The sequence below is a fragment of the Spodoptera frugiperda genome, chromosome 17, assembly GCF_023101765.2.
Source record: "Spodoptera frugiperda isolate SF20-4 chromosome 17, AGI-APGP_CSIRO_Sfru_2.0, whole genome shotgun sequence".
NCBI classification, from domain to species: Eukaryota; Metazoa; Arthropoda; class Insecta; order Lepidoptera; family Noctuidae; genus Spodoptera; species Spodoptera frugiperda.
In genome coordinates this window covers 1,618,888-1,634,882 of record NC_064228.1, presented here as the reverse complement: position 1 = coordinate 1,634,882, position 15,995 = coordinate 1,618,888, and the positions used below count along the sequence as shown (strand labels likewise).

General features: G+C 35.5%; 1 protein-coding gene across 2 annotated transcripts in view; it reads right to left on the bottom strand.

The window, feature by feature from the left end:
* LOC118276986 (uncharacterized) overlaps positions 1 to 15,995 on the bottom strand; it is a 72,326-nt gene that overhangs the window by 52,526 nt on the left and 3,805 nt on the right. For both annotated transcript variants that reach the window (XR_004783725.2, XM_035595625.2), the window contains exon 2: positions 4,099 to 4,172. Coding sequence is in view for 1 of the 2 variants with exons in the window: in XM_035595625.2 (XP_035451518.2) it covers positions 4,099 to 4,172 (74 nt within the window). In the remaining variant the exon portion in view is untranslated. The remainder of the gene's footprint in view (positions 1 to 4,098; positions 4,173 to 15,995) is intronic.

The window sequence follows — 15,995 nt, the reverse complement described above, 5'->3', positions numbered from 1 at the left end:
GTTCACATACACCCAGAAGTGACGTTGCTCCCACTATTAAACTTTGATTCATTTTATCTAAGTATTGTTATCTTACATGACAAAATAAAAACAACGTGTCTAATATATTTTCATTACCTGAGAGACTAAATAGATTTTTAATTTTCATACTCGTCATCATCCCTAGTATGTATTAAAAATTTCAGCAAATAAAATCCTTTACACAGACTAAATTAATTTAAATACATAAGAGGAAATGGTGCCCTCATTGCCTTTCATATTACAATGTGATAACTACACTGACCTTTAATATTAAACACTTTTAAATCCAAGTTATATAACGAAGTTGAATAAGTATTTAAAACTTCCATTGGTTCTGCAAAGTACGACAATGGGTCTAAGAAAGATTTTAATTGACTCCATTTAGTATATTCATTGAAACTTATAAGAATCAATTTCATGCAACTTATTACTTATAAAAATTATGGCCCTATTCTTTTAAAAACACTTTCCATAACTCCCAATACCACTAAACCATAAAATTATCGACACCCAATTTTATTGCTGGCAACACACAATTTTATTACTAACAACATTATAGTTCGCGCGTAAAATAACCTAATCGGTCGTAATCCCGTACAAGGCAATCCTATTTAAAGTTTAATATTTATTGAACGATCAGCCATAACACCTATTCGTTTACTTTAATCGTATTTTATATCCATCATTCAATAATCCGTGAATATTTGATGTTTTACATTTTGACATCTGTCAATAGGCCGTATAGTAATGGCCCCCATAAATCCCGCCAAAAATAGACGCGAGACTTTATAGAGAAGAGTTTACCTTCAAAATATTACGCTAACGTTTTGTCCTACAGATGTTTTATATTTATAATCTTTATTCGACTTTGTAGATCAGTTTATCATTAAGAATATTAATTCTTTTATGTTTTTTGTACAATATGGTTTATTTAAATTAGTTGCTGTGACCTTAACGAACCTGTTTGTGGTTTTATTACGAAATCTGTAGCAATCAAGATATTTCTAGACATGTTTACAAAATCGCCGATATTTTGGATAGAGTCTTCTAGCAAAACCCAATGCTTGATGTTTCTTGTGATCGCTGTCAACTGGGACTGGTCAGCTCCAGACTGCATTAATTTTGTTTTCCTCAAGGTTATTTTCTTTTTCTATCGCTGTGACTGAATATTAGTTTTAAATTGTTCTCACAAAGTTGAAGCAACCGAAACAATGTAACCAAGAATTGTATTGGGAATCTGATTGAAAAAACAGTAACCTATGGAGTTTCTTGCTCGTTCTGCTCCTTAAGAATCTACACTTTGGAACGAGCAAATAGCTTCACTAGAGGACTGACCGACAGACAGACGTTATTAGTATTATTATATTTGCTTTGGCGTTCAAAAATGCCTTCCTGGTCTATTTGAAATAAATAATTTTAACTTTGCCTTGAAGTCCCTAATCAGCTTGAAAACACCTTTGCTATCTTTGTACTTACTAATTACTTGACTACGGAAATGTCCATACATAAGTATTAGCATAATTGAATTTTGGAAAGTCACACTTATTGCTTACGAAATAAAGACGCTACCAAGGTCAGACCACTGTAATGTACACTTGTAACAACAGTAGCAAATGATCTTTAAAATGGACATTAACCTCTCCCACATCCGTTGGCAACCGCAAACTTATGAACGATTTATGGACAGTATAAAAATATGATAGATTTAAAACTAATACTAGCTTTCTTTTAGTGGCTTACCACGGAAAACCGACGTGAAACAACGCTTGCGTTGTGTGTGAGGTTACTGGCGGCCCAATTACCGCTCTTTCCAATCCCCGATTCCCCAACAACCATTAAATTCCTAACCCCAAAAGGCCAGCAACGCACTTCTAACGCCTCTGGTGTTTCGGGTGTCCATGGGTGGCGGAGATTGTTTACCATCAGGTGATTTAAAAAAAGCTTTACTCGCACTAAAATCATATCAGTACTCTTGGAGTTTCTGTATATCGTGAAACGTTGTTTCTTAATAAGGATCGATTATTAAATAATCTAGGCTCAAACCAGTCTACCTTTATACAACCTTTTTATTGCCAATCTTACTAATGTTATAAATACAAAAATTTGTCTTTATGTTTGTTCCTCAACCACGTCAAAATTACTGAAGGGATCAGGATAAAATCTGGAACAAGGGTAGATTATGATCTAGAATAAGACATAGGATACTTTTGATCGCACAAGAACGCGAATAAAACCGCTGACAGAAGCTAGTATTAAATATTAACCGACCAGCAATCGACTTCTATACCCCAAGGCTAATGGAGTGCCCTTAAAAACCACTTACAAGTCTGAAAGTCTAGAATTATTGGCTAGACTTGGCAGCATCTCCATTTCAATCAATATTAACTAGTATTAAGTGAAATACAGCGCAGATTACTTAAAAGTATCCAAGTCAAGTCCGCCATCTTTGCGGATTGACGTGACGTCACACAAACCAAGTTTCATAATCCTTTGTATTAACGAAACAATTTATTAAACCTTACTAATTAAGAGCAATAAGGTTCATTTTCCAATGACGTCGAAATCAATCGGAGTATAAAACGCTAACGTGTTGCAGACGTAACCTTGATTACAAAAATAGACTCAACTGATTTAAGATGGAAAGAGATTTTATTTTGGAGACTGTAATATGAAATTGGTTCTTCAATCTTGACTCTAGTCTGGTGGGATATGGTATAGGTTCTTGGGGATAGGGATCTAGAAGGAAAAGAGGAATTAACTGGATTAATAAAGATTAGTTGAGCTATCTACGGTTTAAGGTAAGCGTCTACAGGTCCGCATCGCACGCATTCCGTATGACGTCGTCAGTACGCATCGCATGTAGTCATTGCTGATGATGCGGTCCGTACGATGCGGATCAGTGGACGTAGTTGTATGAGTTTCTATACAACAAACTATAAAATAACATAATACAAAAATAATTATTACTATTATAACTACGTAATCAAAGTGTGCGAAACCGCGAGCAAAAGCTACTTAGGTATAAAGCATGTAAACAAAACCGCTCTCAGGTATCAACACTTGAAACCAGTTCTAATTACCATAATAATGTCATTAAACATTCTCATTATAATAATACGTAACAATTTCTCAGAAAGCATCAAATTCTAAACGTCGTCGACAAAACAGAAAATCCGCCATACTTTTTTAATTTTATCACGTTGGCATTACTGTTCGAAAGATTCGAAATTCAAATCCAATAAAACCTTTTTATAGAAAATCTTCTGGCCAGTTTCATTCCATTACGTTTGCAAATATTTAACGCGATATATTTAAGGTTTGGCAACCCTGAATAATGTTGCCATGTCCAGATCAACACGTGGCTTTAATAAAGTAGTTATTTAATGAATGGCGGACAAAACAGATGGCCGAAGCACTGCGTTTTGACATGTACAATAACATTTACATTAAAATATAGAAGTTACGGCATTAGAGAACACTGAATAGTTATGTCCAGTGTTTAGTTATAATGACTTCATTAAAACAATATGAATATACACAAAGAGTTTCAGATTCTGTAGTTTTTGGAATAAAGACAAAAGAGAGAGACCATACGGACATATGCTAAGTTTAACCGAATCAGTCATCTTTTCAGTTCGGAGTCAAACAAAGCATTAAAATGGCAAAATAACAGGTCTATGTGAAATCGAACACATTAGCACTAAGATGCTAGACAACTAACCAAAACAAAAAAAAAACGGACATATGGAGAATCCTATTTTTTTTTTCCTTTTTGGAATGATGAGGTAGGTAAGCTTAAATTCATTAAATTAACGTTAATAACACATTCCAAAATCTCTGGACTGAGATCGATTTTGAGGATTTTCTGTCAGAAACCTAGATCTAAAAGATTTTGAGTTTGACAGAACTAATGAACAAAATCGACATAGTTTTTGAGACATGAGATACGACATACGAACACAAAATTATTTTCTCTCTCTTAATACTACGCAATTATACACTACAGATACCAGAATAAACTAAATCTAACCTACATAAATACAAAAAAAAAAGGTTAAATAGAAAAGTAAAACTTACCGGCGTTCTCCTTGATAACAGAGTGCCAACGGGACTGGGTATCTTTGTGGGCGTCCCAGCGAGCGGGCTGCGGGCTGCGAACAAACATTATGTGTGTCACTGATAACGTACTGTTCTGCTGTTCTGCTGTTACTCTATACACTCACTACTTATACCTAGGCAATATAGAAATATCGTTGAAAACAGTTTTCACCGGACAGTAAATCATATCGTGGTTGGCTTGGAGGTTTAAGACGATTTTCATGCATGAGGGTTCGAAACCTACCAACGGCAAGTACCTACCAATGGAACCTTTTCCGAGTTATATGTATGTACTTTCTAAGATTATATTATATAGACACTACTATTGACAAACGGTGTCGAAAAACATCGTGAGGAAACCTGAGCTTAAAATTTATAATTAGAAGTCGCCAACCCGCATTGAGCAAGCGTGGTGATTAATACTCAAATCTCCTCTGTATGAGAAGAGGCCTTTGGTCAGCAGTAGCCACTAATAAATTAATGTAATAAGTAGGTAAATACTGGATACATTACTAGATTCTGAACTATTGAATCGATAATCAGCGCACCCATTTCAAGTTTCGGCATAAAGTTTTCGTCAAACTATACTGTAACCGCACCACAGACCCAGATGGAAATCCTAATAAAAATAAACAGTCAACATTGCGTTTCAAAAATCAAGGCACGTAAGATTTCGCAATACCAAAGATCGTTTCCTCAATCCAACCGAAGACCTCGTAGTTAACTACCACGTACGCAATCTCTGGACCATTGCAGAAGATCTCTAACTACCACTCTCAGGGACATTTAATGATTACTTTAACTATTCCTTAGTAACGATTTTGTGTCGAAAACAATAGGGATGATGACTGGGTCAAAAATAAATTACCATTACAACTTTTCAATACAATAAAATATTCAAAACTAATCATCATCATAATTCATAATTTGATCAACTACTAAATTTTCGAATTTTCTGGCTAAATTTCTAGAAATAAGTCTATTTGACGTCAAAAACTTATGACGTCATAATAGAGTATTTCATACAAAGTTCATAGAAAATATAGGTATTGACGTTTCGAAAACAGTATTGACTAGTAGGAAACATGCCTGTTGCTAAGGTCTGGGTTAAGTAACCATTAAATGACTCTGAGTACGGCGGTAAAGCCCATATTTCAGTTCTAAAAACTAGTAATTTTACCTCACAAGTACTACATTGCATCATAACACATCACATATGACCTTAGCGTGCTATATTGCCATAACGACCCCCAAAAATGTCTACAATTTTCTGCGGCATCAAGTTATTTATTGCAAATTCGGAGACCGACATCACTAATGTAATGTACGTACGTTTGTCAAAATAAATAACAAAACTTTACTGGGCTCTTTTGAAGAGATAATTTGACAATTTTGGGCCTATTATTGGCAAGGATTCAAAAAGTAAAGTCCTATTAAACCATAAATAAAAGTACTTTTGAAACGTCAAGAAATAAATAGGTAATAGTCTGTCAGTCTGTTCGTGCATGTCCTTACGTATCCTGCTCCATCAGTGGAGCTATGTACTCGTTCCAAAGTGTAGCTTCGAATGGATGAAAATTTTATAGGGTTTCGAATTTATATCCTTTTGTAAGGCCATTTAAAATTCACTGCAATATTCACTCCACATTGCACTTATAAGCTCGCTCTCTATTGCTAATGGATCTCATAATAATCTATATCTTTTTTTTATTTGGCTCACCAACAATTGATTACTCAGATACACACAGATTACATTTATGAACAACTTAAATCCTATTGCATCAATCTCTTATAGGTAAGCACAACATGACATTATGTCTTAAGTGGTATACAAACTATACCGAAGTGCCTGACTTGATCCCATCATTAATGAGATTCAAATATCAATTCTCTTTCAAAGATAGGTTACGACACAAACTATTTAACAGCAAAACATGTTTTTTGTACTAAGTGACTAACCTCCGAATACTGAAAGGCTACTCAATTTTAAGTTGTACTTAAATATCGTGCTATCTCTGTCATATTATAAAGAATTGATAGTGACAGGACTAGTTTTGGAAGCGACTTAAAATTGAGTAACGTTTGTGCATTCGGACATGACACTGTTTAATATCATACTCTAAAGAGAGAGGCAAAGCAAAATTACTAAATTAATACCGCATGATGGAGTATTCTTAAAACTGTTCTAGAAACCCGTGGGCTGTCAATTCAACCCAGTAACGAATGTAGGACGTCTAGAACAAAAATATTGTAAGAACAAACATACAGTTTGCATAATACTGCCCACACTATCTTCATGGTCATTATGTTAATGAAATAGGAACCGATACGGCCATGTTGTGGCTTGCTGACAACCACATAGGTGAGTAGGTACTTGTTTTTTTTTTAAAGACACCTAGACATGTATTGGCGTAAGAGAGGTTATGTAATCGACTATCTATATCTATACATATAATAAAATCGTAGAAAAGTGCTGTCTGTACATTGAAAATAAAATTAAAAAAAATAGCAGGGGTTATTGTTATGTCGATGTCGAACCCAAAAATGTAATTAACTTTTTTTTTGTCTGTTTGTCTGTTTGTCTGTTTGTCTGTTTGTCTGTTCGTCTGTGCGCGCTAATCTCAGAAACGGCTGATCCGAGTTGGATGCGGTTTTCACGAATATATTGTGGGATGCTTAAATTTACATTTAGTGTTTGTTTCATGTCAATCGGTTCATAAATAAAAAAGTTATGTCAAATTAAAGAATCACGTCGAACATTCTATGCTTATACCATTAATCTCCGCAACTATTTGACGGATTTGGTTGAAATTTGGTACAGATATAGTTTAGAACCTTAGAAAGGACATTTATTTCAAAAATCAAAAAATAAAAATAAGAAATAAATTATTTATAAATAATTCTATGTCGATCGTTACACGACTTCGGTTCATCATTGTACGCAATTTATCGAAAAAAGTAAATAAATAGTAAAAAGGTATGAAAAAAATAATATCAATATAATAAAACATTTAGTACAAAGAAAATGCTCTAACGGAGTATAGATCATTCTATGTCGATCGTTACACGACTTCGGTTCATGTTATTGTTTTAATTCATCGAAGAAAAGTAAATAAATAGTAAAAAGGTATGAAAAAAATAATATCAATATAATTAAACTTTTAGTACAAAGAAAATGCCCGAACGGAGTATAAATAAATAATCCAAGTTGTCTTTATCCTCGATAGATGGCGTTGGGATCGAAATAGATCGCGCTATGGTTTCGTTACATTCATTTGGTTGGGTATCGGCCGAGCGCTTCGGTACTATCGTAGAAAAAGTGTATTATCAGTCGTATGATTATTTGTCTGTAGTGGTCCTGCTGTTTCGTATATTCTAAATTGGTTTCGTTGTATTTGTCAATTAATAAGTTTATTTGTTGGGTTTTCCTGGTTTTTTGGTTAAACTATTTAACGTAGGAGTTTGATATCGATTATTAGTAGTTACTGTAGTTAGTTTTTTTAATAAAATTGTAAGTCTAATTTTTTTTTTATTTAGATTAGATTTAAGTCGTTTCTTTTAAATTATTTAGTTTAAGCTTGGTTATTATAGCATAGAGGATAGGTTGTAATATAGTTTCTTTTTTAATTGTTATAAATTCGTAATTCGTAGCTTTCTTTAGTTTTAAGTTAGTTTAAGTCCGTTTTTAAACTATTTTTTCAATGCCCTAAGTGAGTATACATCTATTAAATTCAAACGCAGAGCTCATTATGTTGATTTTTGAAGAGTTCCCTGGAATATCTTCCACATCTCATTTTTGAAGAGATCCCGCGAGATCGGGAATTATGTGGTTAATACCAAAAAATTGCCGGAAGTCACTATTCCACGCGAACGAAGTCGCGGGCAAAAGCTAGTTATAAATAAAATTGGAGTTTCTTTTTATAATATTAAAATAACCACCTTTTACTACATGCATATTCATATACATACGATACATATAGCCAAAATCACTTTTTTAACCATTTTTATCTGTCTGTCTGTATGTTTGTTTCGATTAATCTCTGAAAATGCTGGACGTATTTGACGGGACTTTTATTGGTAGATAGCTGATGCACTAAGGAGTAACTTAGGCTAGTTACTTTTATAAAAAAAAAAAAAAACAAATACTGGGTTTTTGATTTGTGAGGAGTCATCATTCTACGCGGACGAAGTCGCGGGCAACAGCTAGTAAGAATAATATAATATCACTATACACATTATGTATATTATACACCTAAGTCATACACATCGAAGAGGTAGGGAATAGGGAGTGGTGTACCTAGATAGCAAAACCAATTTTCTGAGCCATCACCAAACTTCAGGCACCAATTTATAGCACTGAGAAAATTTTAAGACCTAAATAATCTTAAACAGATCTTTGTTGTACTTATTTTCAGCATTCAGTATAAATATTCGATTAACGAGATAGCCAGCATTCTTTCAGTTAACTATTCAAAATATTCTTCATTCACGTTTTTCGACAATTTTATTTTAACCGACTTCCCAAAAAAATGGAAGTTCTAACCTAACAGCTTTACAGAACTACAGCAGTACAATCGCAAGGAGCGCACACTTAAGTAATGTAAGACTAACGGGGAGGCACTTTAATAACTCACTTCCTTAACACAACACTCAACGTTTACTGGAAAACGTTCAGACTAATGTCTGCTGTCGCAATGCACTGCGTGATTATTGTGCCCCCTTTTTACCTAGAGTGGAGGGATACGATTGACTTTTAATATATGTCCATTCGAAGCTATACTTATTTATGTTCAAATAGAAACGTTGCCCCACACTACGATACAATATCACATACACATGACACCCAGATCCGAAACAACAATTTGTAATTCACAGAGTTGCTCTATGCGAGAATCGAACCCGCTACACGTAGCGCTGCAGTCGGTCGACAACCGTGCAATCAAACGCGCTTTGAAACGAACACCTAGCTTCACTGACGGACAGATTGGCAAACAGTCCAATTTGACGTTTCAAAAGTGACTAATTAAGGCTTAATTGAAATAAATGCTTAAACTTTGTCTTATTGGCTTTACTTTACTAGGATTTGATGCTTCGGTCGGATGATTCCTATCAGCAAATAAAACTTTGGACTAAAATCAATTTATGACATTACGTCAACTGAATATCTGTCAAAAATCTACTTAGAGGAACCGCGAAATCAAAACGAGACCGCGTTCGGCGCTCTGATTGGTTGGTTCATTCACGCCGGCCAATCAGCGCCGAACGCGGTCTCGTTTTGATTTCGTTCAACATAAAGCAAACTTATACTAAGGGTACAAGTTCAGAGGCTTTGCATTAAGATTGAAAAAAATCATTCGATTGTACATAAACAGTAAAACTGGCTAAGTACTAGGAGTCACGGTATCCTCTAAACTCTAGGCATGCAAACTGAATGCATAAAAGGCCTCATAAACATTATGCACTTGAATTCACCTGGTGTTTTTAAAGTGGTTCACCTTTCGACAATCGACATGCAGTAATTTCTTTTCAACTGTTATCGAGTCCTCTACATATTACACTTATAATGAAATGAGTGTAAAACGGTTTACCCTTGAACTTTGCAGAAACAATTTAAATACATACTGCTATTTTAACTAAATGCAATTGCAAAAAGAATTTGTAATTCTTTACTATCATTCGTCGTACTTTCGAATATTTATTCCAACCTGCAATAACCATTTCTCAAGCATCCTAAAAAGATTTTATCGTATTCCAATAAAAATACGGATGCTCCAAATCACTATGACTTTAAAACTTGCGCAACGTCATGCCTTTTATTCCCGAAAGGGCACATTACGGCACGAAATGCCGCTATACAAGGTACACTCACTTTTCACCATTTGTGTTACAAGTCCCATGTAATAGGGGGTGAGCATATTGCCACATACTGGGCACAATTCCAGACTCCGTGCTGCTACTGAGAATTTTTCGAAACACCGAAAAAAGGCCAGTAAATCTTTGCCCGACCCGGGAATCGAACCCGAGACCTCTTGTCCGGCAGTCGCACTTGCGACCACTCGACTAACGACGCAGTCCAACCATTATGTCCAATGGGTTAAACCATTTGTACCCATTTCAAAGTTTTTAACTTTCAATAAAAACCCAAACGCAATTTCCTTCAAACCGTATTAAAAGTAACTACGAATATTTCACACATACAAACATGCCGCTTCTTAGTAACCGTCCAAGGTTACTACGAGTATTAATTCGGAGAGAAAAAAAAATATCATCATTACAAATCCAGCTGTTTCAGAGTTTATTGCACACATACGTTTACAGATTTGTAGCAAAACGTTTCTAAACCAGATGTGGATTGTAATCATTACAAACTTTGATGCCTGTATTTATTTGACTCGCTAGAAACATAATCAGATCAATTCTTTATTACAATTTTCTCAAACAAACGTATAAACTAACAATCGAATTTAATTTTATTCGATTATATTTAATGCCGTCCATGTTTTCATTTTTAAAGGAATGGGTATTGAATCTTATCAATATTTACCGTTCATGTTCTTTTAAGTATACAATCCTATGACCAAAAGAGACGAGGATACCATTACAAACCCTGCTGCTTTCATAATAAACGAAAACCGACAGCATCCTGTACGAGTTTGTCTCTTAATTTAGCTCCTTTTTAAAAGGACGCCAACCCACCTGTGTCTTCTCTGGTGTTGAAGGTCTCCATAGGAGGCGCTGATCGCTTACCATCAGGTGACCCGACCACTCGTTTATAAAAACATCGTAAGGAGACCGCGTTCGGCACTCTGATTGGTTGGTTCAATTGAGACAGCCAATAGCCTAAGGGTATACTGATCTAGGAACCACGAAGTAACTAGAGCATAATAGCTACATAAGTCTCTAAAACATCTCCCACGGGTATCATAAAAACCAATAAAGGCCCTACATTCGACAGAGACCGGGCCACAATTCTTTAACAAAATCACCCTCATCTTGACCGCTACACAAACGAAATAAAATCAAAAACATAATATATACAATAGTGGTTACATTAATAAAAATAAAAAAGAAGCCACCAGTCGACCCATAAACTACATTAAGTAAGGGTTCAATGAAACTAAATTGTGTCCACAGAAGACAGTTGATTGGTTCACGCCCTGCCAACACGCCCTGTGGTTCAACGATCTATAGCTTTACTTTGTTTTACTATAGCAGTCATTGTACCAAGTGACAATTGAATTGACCATATTGTACTCCATTCTATACTATTTAAACATCCTGGATGAATAATATTCTTTAGTAGGTTAGCTACCATGTGGGACAGTGGTATCACCTACTTATCATAAAACAATTTTTTGCATGTCAACTTCATTAGCAAATGTCGAATAAGGCAATTTGTGGTTACCCGCATGAAGTTACCGGTTCGAAACATATCAGGAACAAAGTACCAATGTGACTTTTTCCGAGTTACATGTACTTTCTAAGCATATTTAAATACCACTGACTAACGGTGAAGGAAAACATCGTGAGGAAACCTGGGCATATAATTTCTAATTATAAGTTTTAAATCGCCAACCCGCATTGAGCAAGCGTGTTGGCGATTTTAAATTTTCTGCTTTTTCTATTAATGCTCAAACCTTCTCCGTGTGAGAAGAGGCCTTTGGTCAGCAGTGGCCACTCATAGGCTGTTGATGAATACGTCAAGGTCCCAGTCTTTATGAGAAATCAAATATGTCTTTATCTAACTGTCTTTGAACGGGATCGTTATTGTGAACACAAGTGACGGAAATAAAAGATCACATATGATGATGATAATTTTTTTTCACATGATAGCTATTATGGCTACATGTTGATTTATACTATCATAGTATAAAATGTTAACAACGTCATTATCCTCAAACAAAAGTTAACAATTCTACCGATTGAAACACAAAATTTGCTTTCAATGAATTAAACCGTGACGCTGTTCTCAACCAATCCAATATAATAATCCAAATAAGGATGATAATAAGCTACCATTATTTTATTGTAACTTTCGTGAGACATACTAAATTAATTATTATGTTATCGGCTTACTCACGTACTATTTTGACGAGGAACTCGACTAGTTTCAAGCCATGCTAGAGTTCCTCGTCAAAATAGTACGTGAGTAAGCCGATAACATAATAATTAATAAGCTACCAGTTACCACGATGCTTAATAACGCCGGAGAATAATGTTAATAAAGTTTTTTGAAGAAACACCCAGCTGAAGAGTTCGATTGTTTGTTTCAAGTTCCATTGAACGCGCTAATCTCTCTCTGGAAGTACTAGACCAATTTCAATGATGCCTTTTACATCTCACGCCTCTATTGTTGAAGAATGAACAAAGCTTAGAAACAAACTGCTAATGATAATTTTAGATAAAAACAGATGACCAATTAAGAAATTATTACGACAACGCTCAATAACGCAATAATTATTATACGAAACATTCATTTTATCTACAATCCTAGATAGTTACGATAAAATAACGACATTAAATGCACTTAGAAGTAAAAAAAAATCTGACATATGACACGCGCGGGAAAATACGCAAATGCTCTATGGTTTGCTATTTCCGTATCCGATAAAAACCTTGTGTTTGAAATTGGAACTGTTATTATTTCTTCGATGTAATGGCTTTTTATGACAAGGCTAAAACACACATAGTTTCTTATACTCAGAAACCAATGGAGTTTCTTACTCGTTCTTCTCCATAGGAACCTACACTTTGGAACGAGCAAATAGCTTCACTAGAGGACTGACCGAAAGACAGACATTTTATTTTAATAACTATTGTAATATTTGCTGTGACATTCAAGAGTGTCTTCCTGGTATATTCGAAATAAATAATTTCGACTTTGACTTTGACAATATTGAATTTTTAGTTCTTCTTTTCTTTAAAAAAAAACGTTGCCCCACTGTAGGATTTTCTCCTGTGTCGTGGGTGCGTTTACAAACATACAATTTCACATGCACATGACACCCAGACCCGAAACAACAATTTGTGGACTACACAAAGAGTTGCTCCGTGCGGGAATCGAACCCGCTGCACGTTGCCCAGTCACCGCGCCAACCGTGCAGTCAAATATCATCTCGTTTCGAATTAACATGTAAACGTAAAACAACTCATACTAAGGAGACAGTTTCTATACTGTTTCTAACCAATACATTCTATCACATTCCAATTTAAGCATAGCAACAGTAACCACAAACTACCGACAAAACTGCTTAGAAGGTAACTCATGTCCATTGACACAGGACGGTAAATTCAATCCGTATGTTACACACACCACCTCATAAATATTTCACAACCGATTTGAAAGGGAAACGAACTGAAAGGTTCGTTAGTCATTAGTCAAACTTGAAGAGAATATTGTTTCAAATTTGTTTTAGGGACATGCCTATTAGGATAGAAGAAAAACTTCCTTGTTCTTTGGTATTTAACAGGGTTGGTAAAAAGTATGTAGCCCTTAAGTGTTGGAGAGCCATGTGTCACGAATAGGCCGGCTCGACCGGAGTGATACCACGGCAGCCTCACAGAAAACCGACGTGAAACAACGCTTGCGTTCATTCAAAAATTATTCAATTTGTTAATATTGAAACAAAAGAATGAACTTTTGGAACTTTTCGCGCGCAGCCAACTAGTTTTGTGGACACTATAGTTAATTTAGGTAGGTACCTAGATCTCTGATAAAATTATGAGTCTCCGAAATTCGAGGATTAAAACATCATCACTATCAATATCATCAGCCATATCATATCATCATTGATGGAATATGTCCACTATTGTCAATGGCCTTCCTCTTTAGAAGAGTTTGCTACCATATCCTCGCTTTTCAATCGGCTTCAGAATAACTAGTTGCTAGTTCGCCGAAACAACCACAATGCCACAAATGGTGGATGCTATTTTATGACATCCATAGTTCTATTCCATAGTTAACCGATTAACTATTCCATAGCCATCCATATCCATAATCCTATCATTTCTTTTTACCATATCTCACAATAGTCCTGCATCAACCGGGGATTGTTCTTTGGTGTACTTCCATAGTGCATACAGGGATAATCGCCCGCTGATATCCCATTACGTTTAGATTAAAATTGTTCAACGGGCCTCTGCGAGTTGGCTTCGGTTCCTCGTACGCCTTCCAAAGGTCCGGGACCCTGTGGTCTCATGCAAGAAAAGGACAAACAAAATAATAATAGGACAGTCATTACAAACTCTGTTGCTATTACCAACATAAAGTACGTTTGTCTCGCTCCGTTTCGCAAAAACAGGGGAACTGTGCTTTTAGCTGCACCAACTAGAAAATTTTCTAGTGCACCTACCATTACATGGACAATTTTGTCATTTCATGCGTCTTGGCAGAATTTCTTAAGAAAAGAATATGTTGACTATAGCGTGCGGTAAATTACACTTTCTATGGCGTATGGTAAACAGTTTAATTTAGCTTTTCAGATCATTATAGCATGGTTAGAAGACCATGGAAGTATCATAAATTAGACAGTAATATTTTGTCAACTTTTAAATGTGATTTTTTGTATCGAACAGGGGTAAACGAGCAGACGAGTCACCTGATGGTAAGCGATCAGCGCCGCACTTGGACACCCGCAATACCAGAGGAGTCACAAGGAATATTGTATTCATTGAACTAATTGATACAACTAGGTAGTTAATTTAGTTTTTGATTCTGTCTAGTTGAAAAAATTTTCGCAGTGACTGATGAGAACAAGAAGAACCCGAGTCAAACTTACCTCGTCGTGAGTATTAGGTAGATACTATTTTGAAATGGCTCCAAGTAGTTTGAAATCGATACAAGAGCCTTTTTTGAGGGGGGATGTAGAAATCATCCAATAACTTCTTGCACCTTGAGCGAGGCGAAAGGAAATGTCAGACAATTACTGACTAAAAACTACCCCTTTTCTACTTCTGCTTTTCGAGCCGGAGCCCCGGTAAACCCGCTAGGTACCTAGTCCACAGCTCCGAACATAAATAGAGCCTAGCAATTGTGATTGCCATTTACCGAGATTTATCATTGTAACTACCGGCAAAAAATTAATATTAGTTACACATAATTATGCTGAAGTTAAATTAACAACGATTTCTTTGAAACCTTGACCGATTTTTCGAAAAATTTCTAAGGTAAACGTTAAGGTAAACCATGTATGCAAAAATTAAATGAGTAATTATTAATATAGTAAATAACTAAGGATGAGTATTAAAATAAATACATATTTTGGTTTTTCCTTAGGCATCATTCTGACGAAATAAGCGATATTATGGCTGAGTACCTATTCCGAAGGGTATATTTAATAATAAACATGCATATAGGTATTGTGATTCATTTTATTGTCCCAATAAGGCTTTTATTTCGTCACGGGTAACTATAACATACTTACTTCATGTTTATTTTTCTCTTAGGTATGTAGGTGTTGCTGTGCCGTATGGTTGCGGAAAAATAGAATGCATTTGTGACTAACCCTACTCGTTCGCAGGTGCTGTCGTCGACAGGTGTCAACGACGACCAAAAGAACTGCAGATTTAACAGAGACTGAGCAACGTTTCTTTTTAAACCTTAATTGAAACTGCGATTTTTAACCTGTACCCTTGAGCCTTGATTCGAGTTTGCTTTACGGTTACTACCTGCCAAGTGTGGAGTTTTTGGCACACCCCTTTTACGTGGAGAAGGTCCATAACTAGCCCGCTATGGAATGTCACAGGTTGTTACTAATACGAAGTCACGTGACAATAGTAAACAGAAAAGAATTTAAATGTGGACGAATGCAGAGGAAGACCAAAGTAAAGGTGGTAGTGTAAATGAAAGAAAAGGGAGTTCACAAAAATTACTTGGC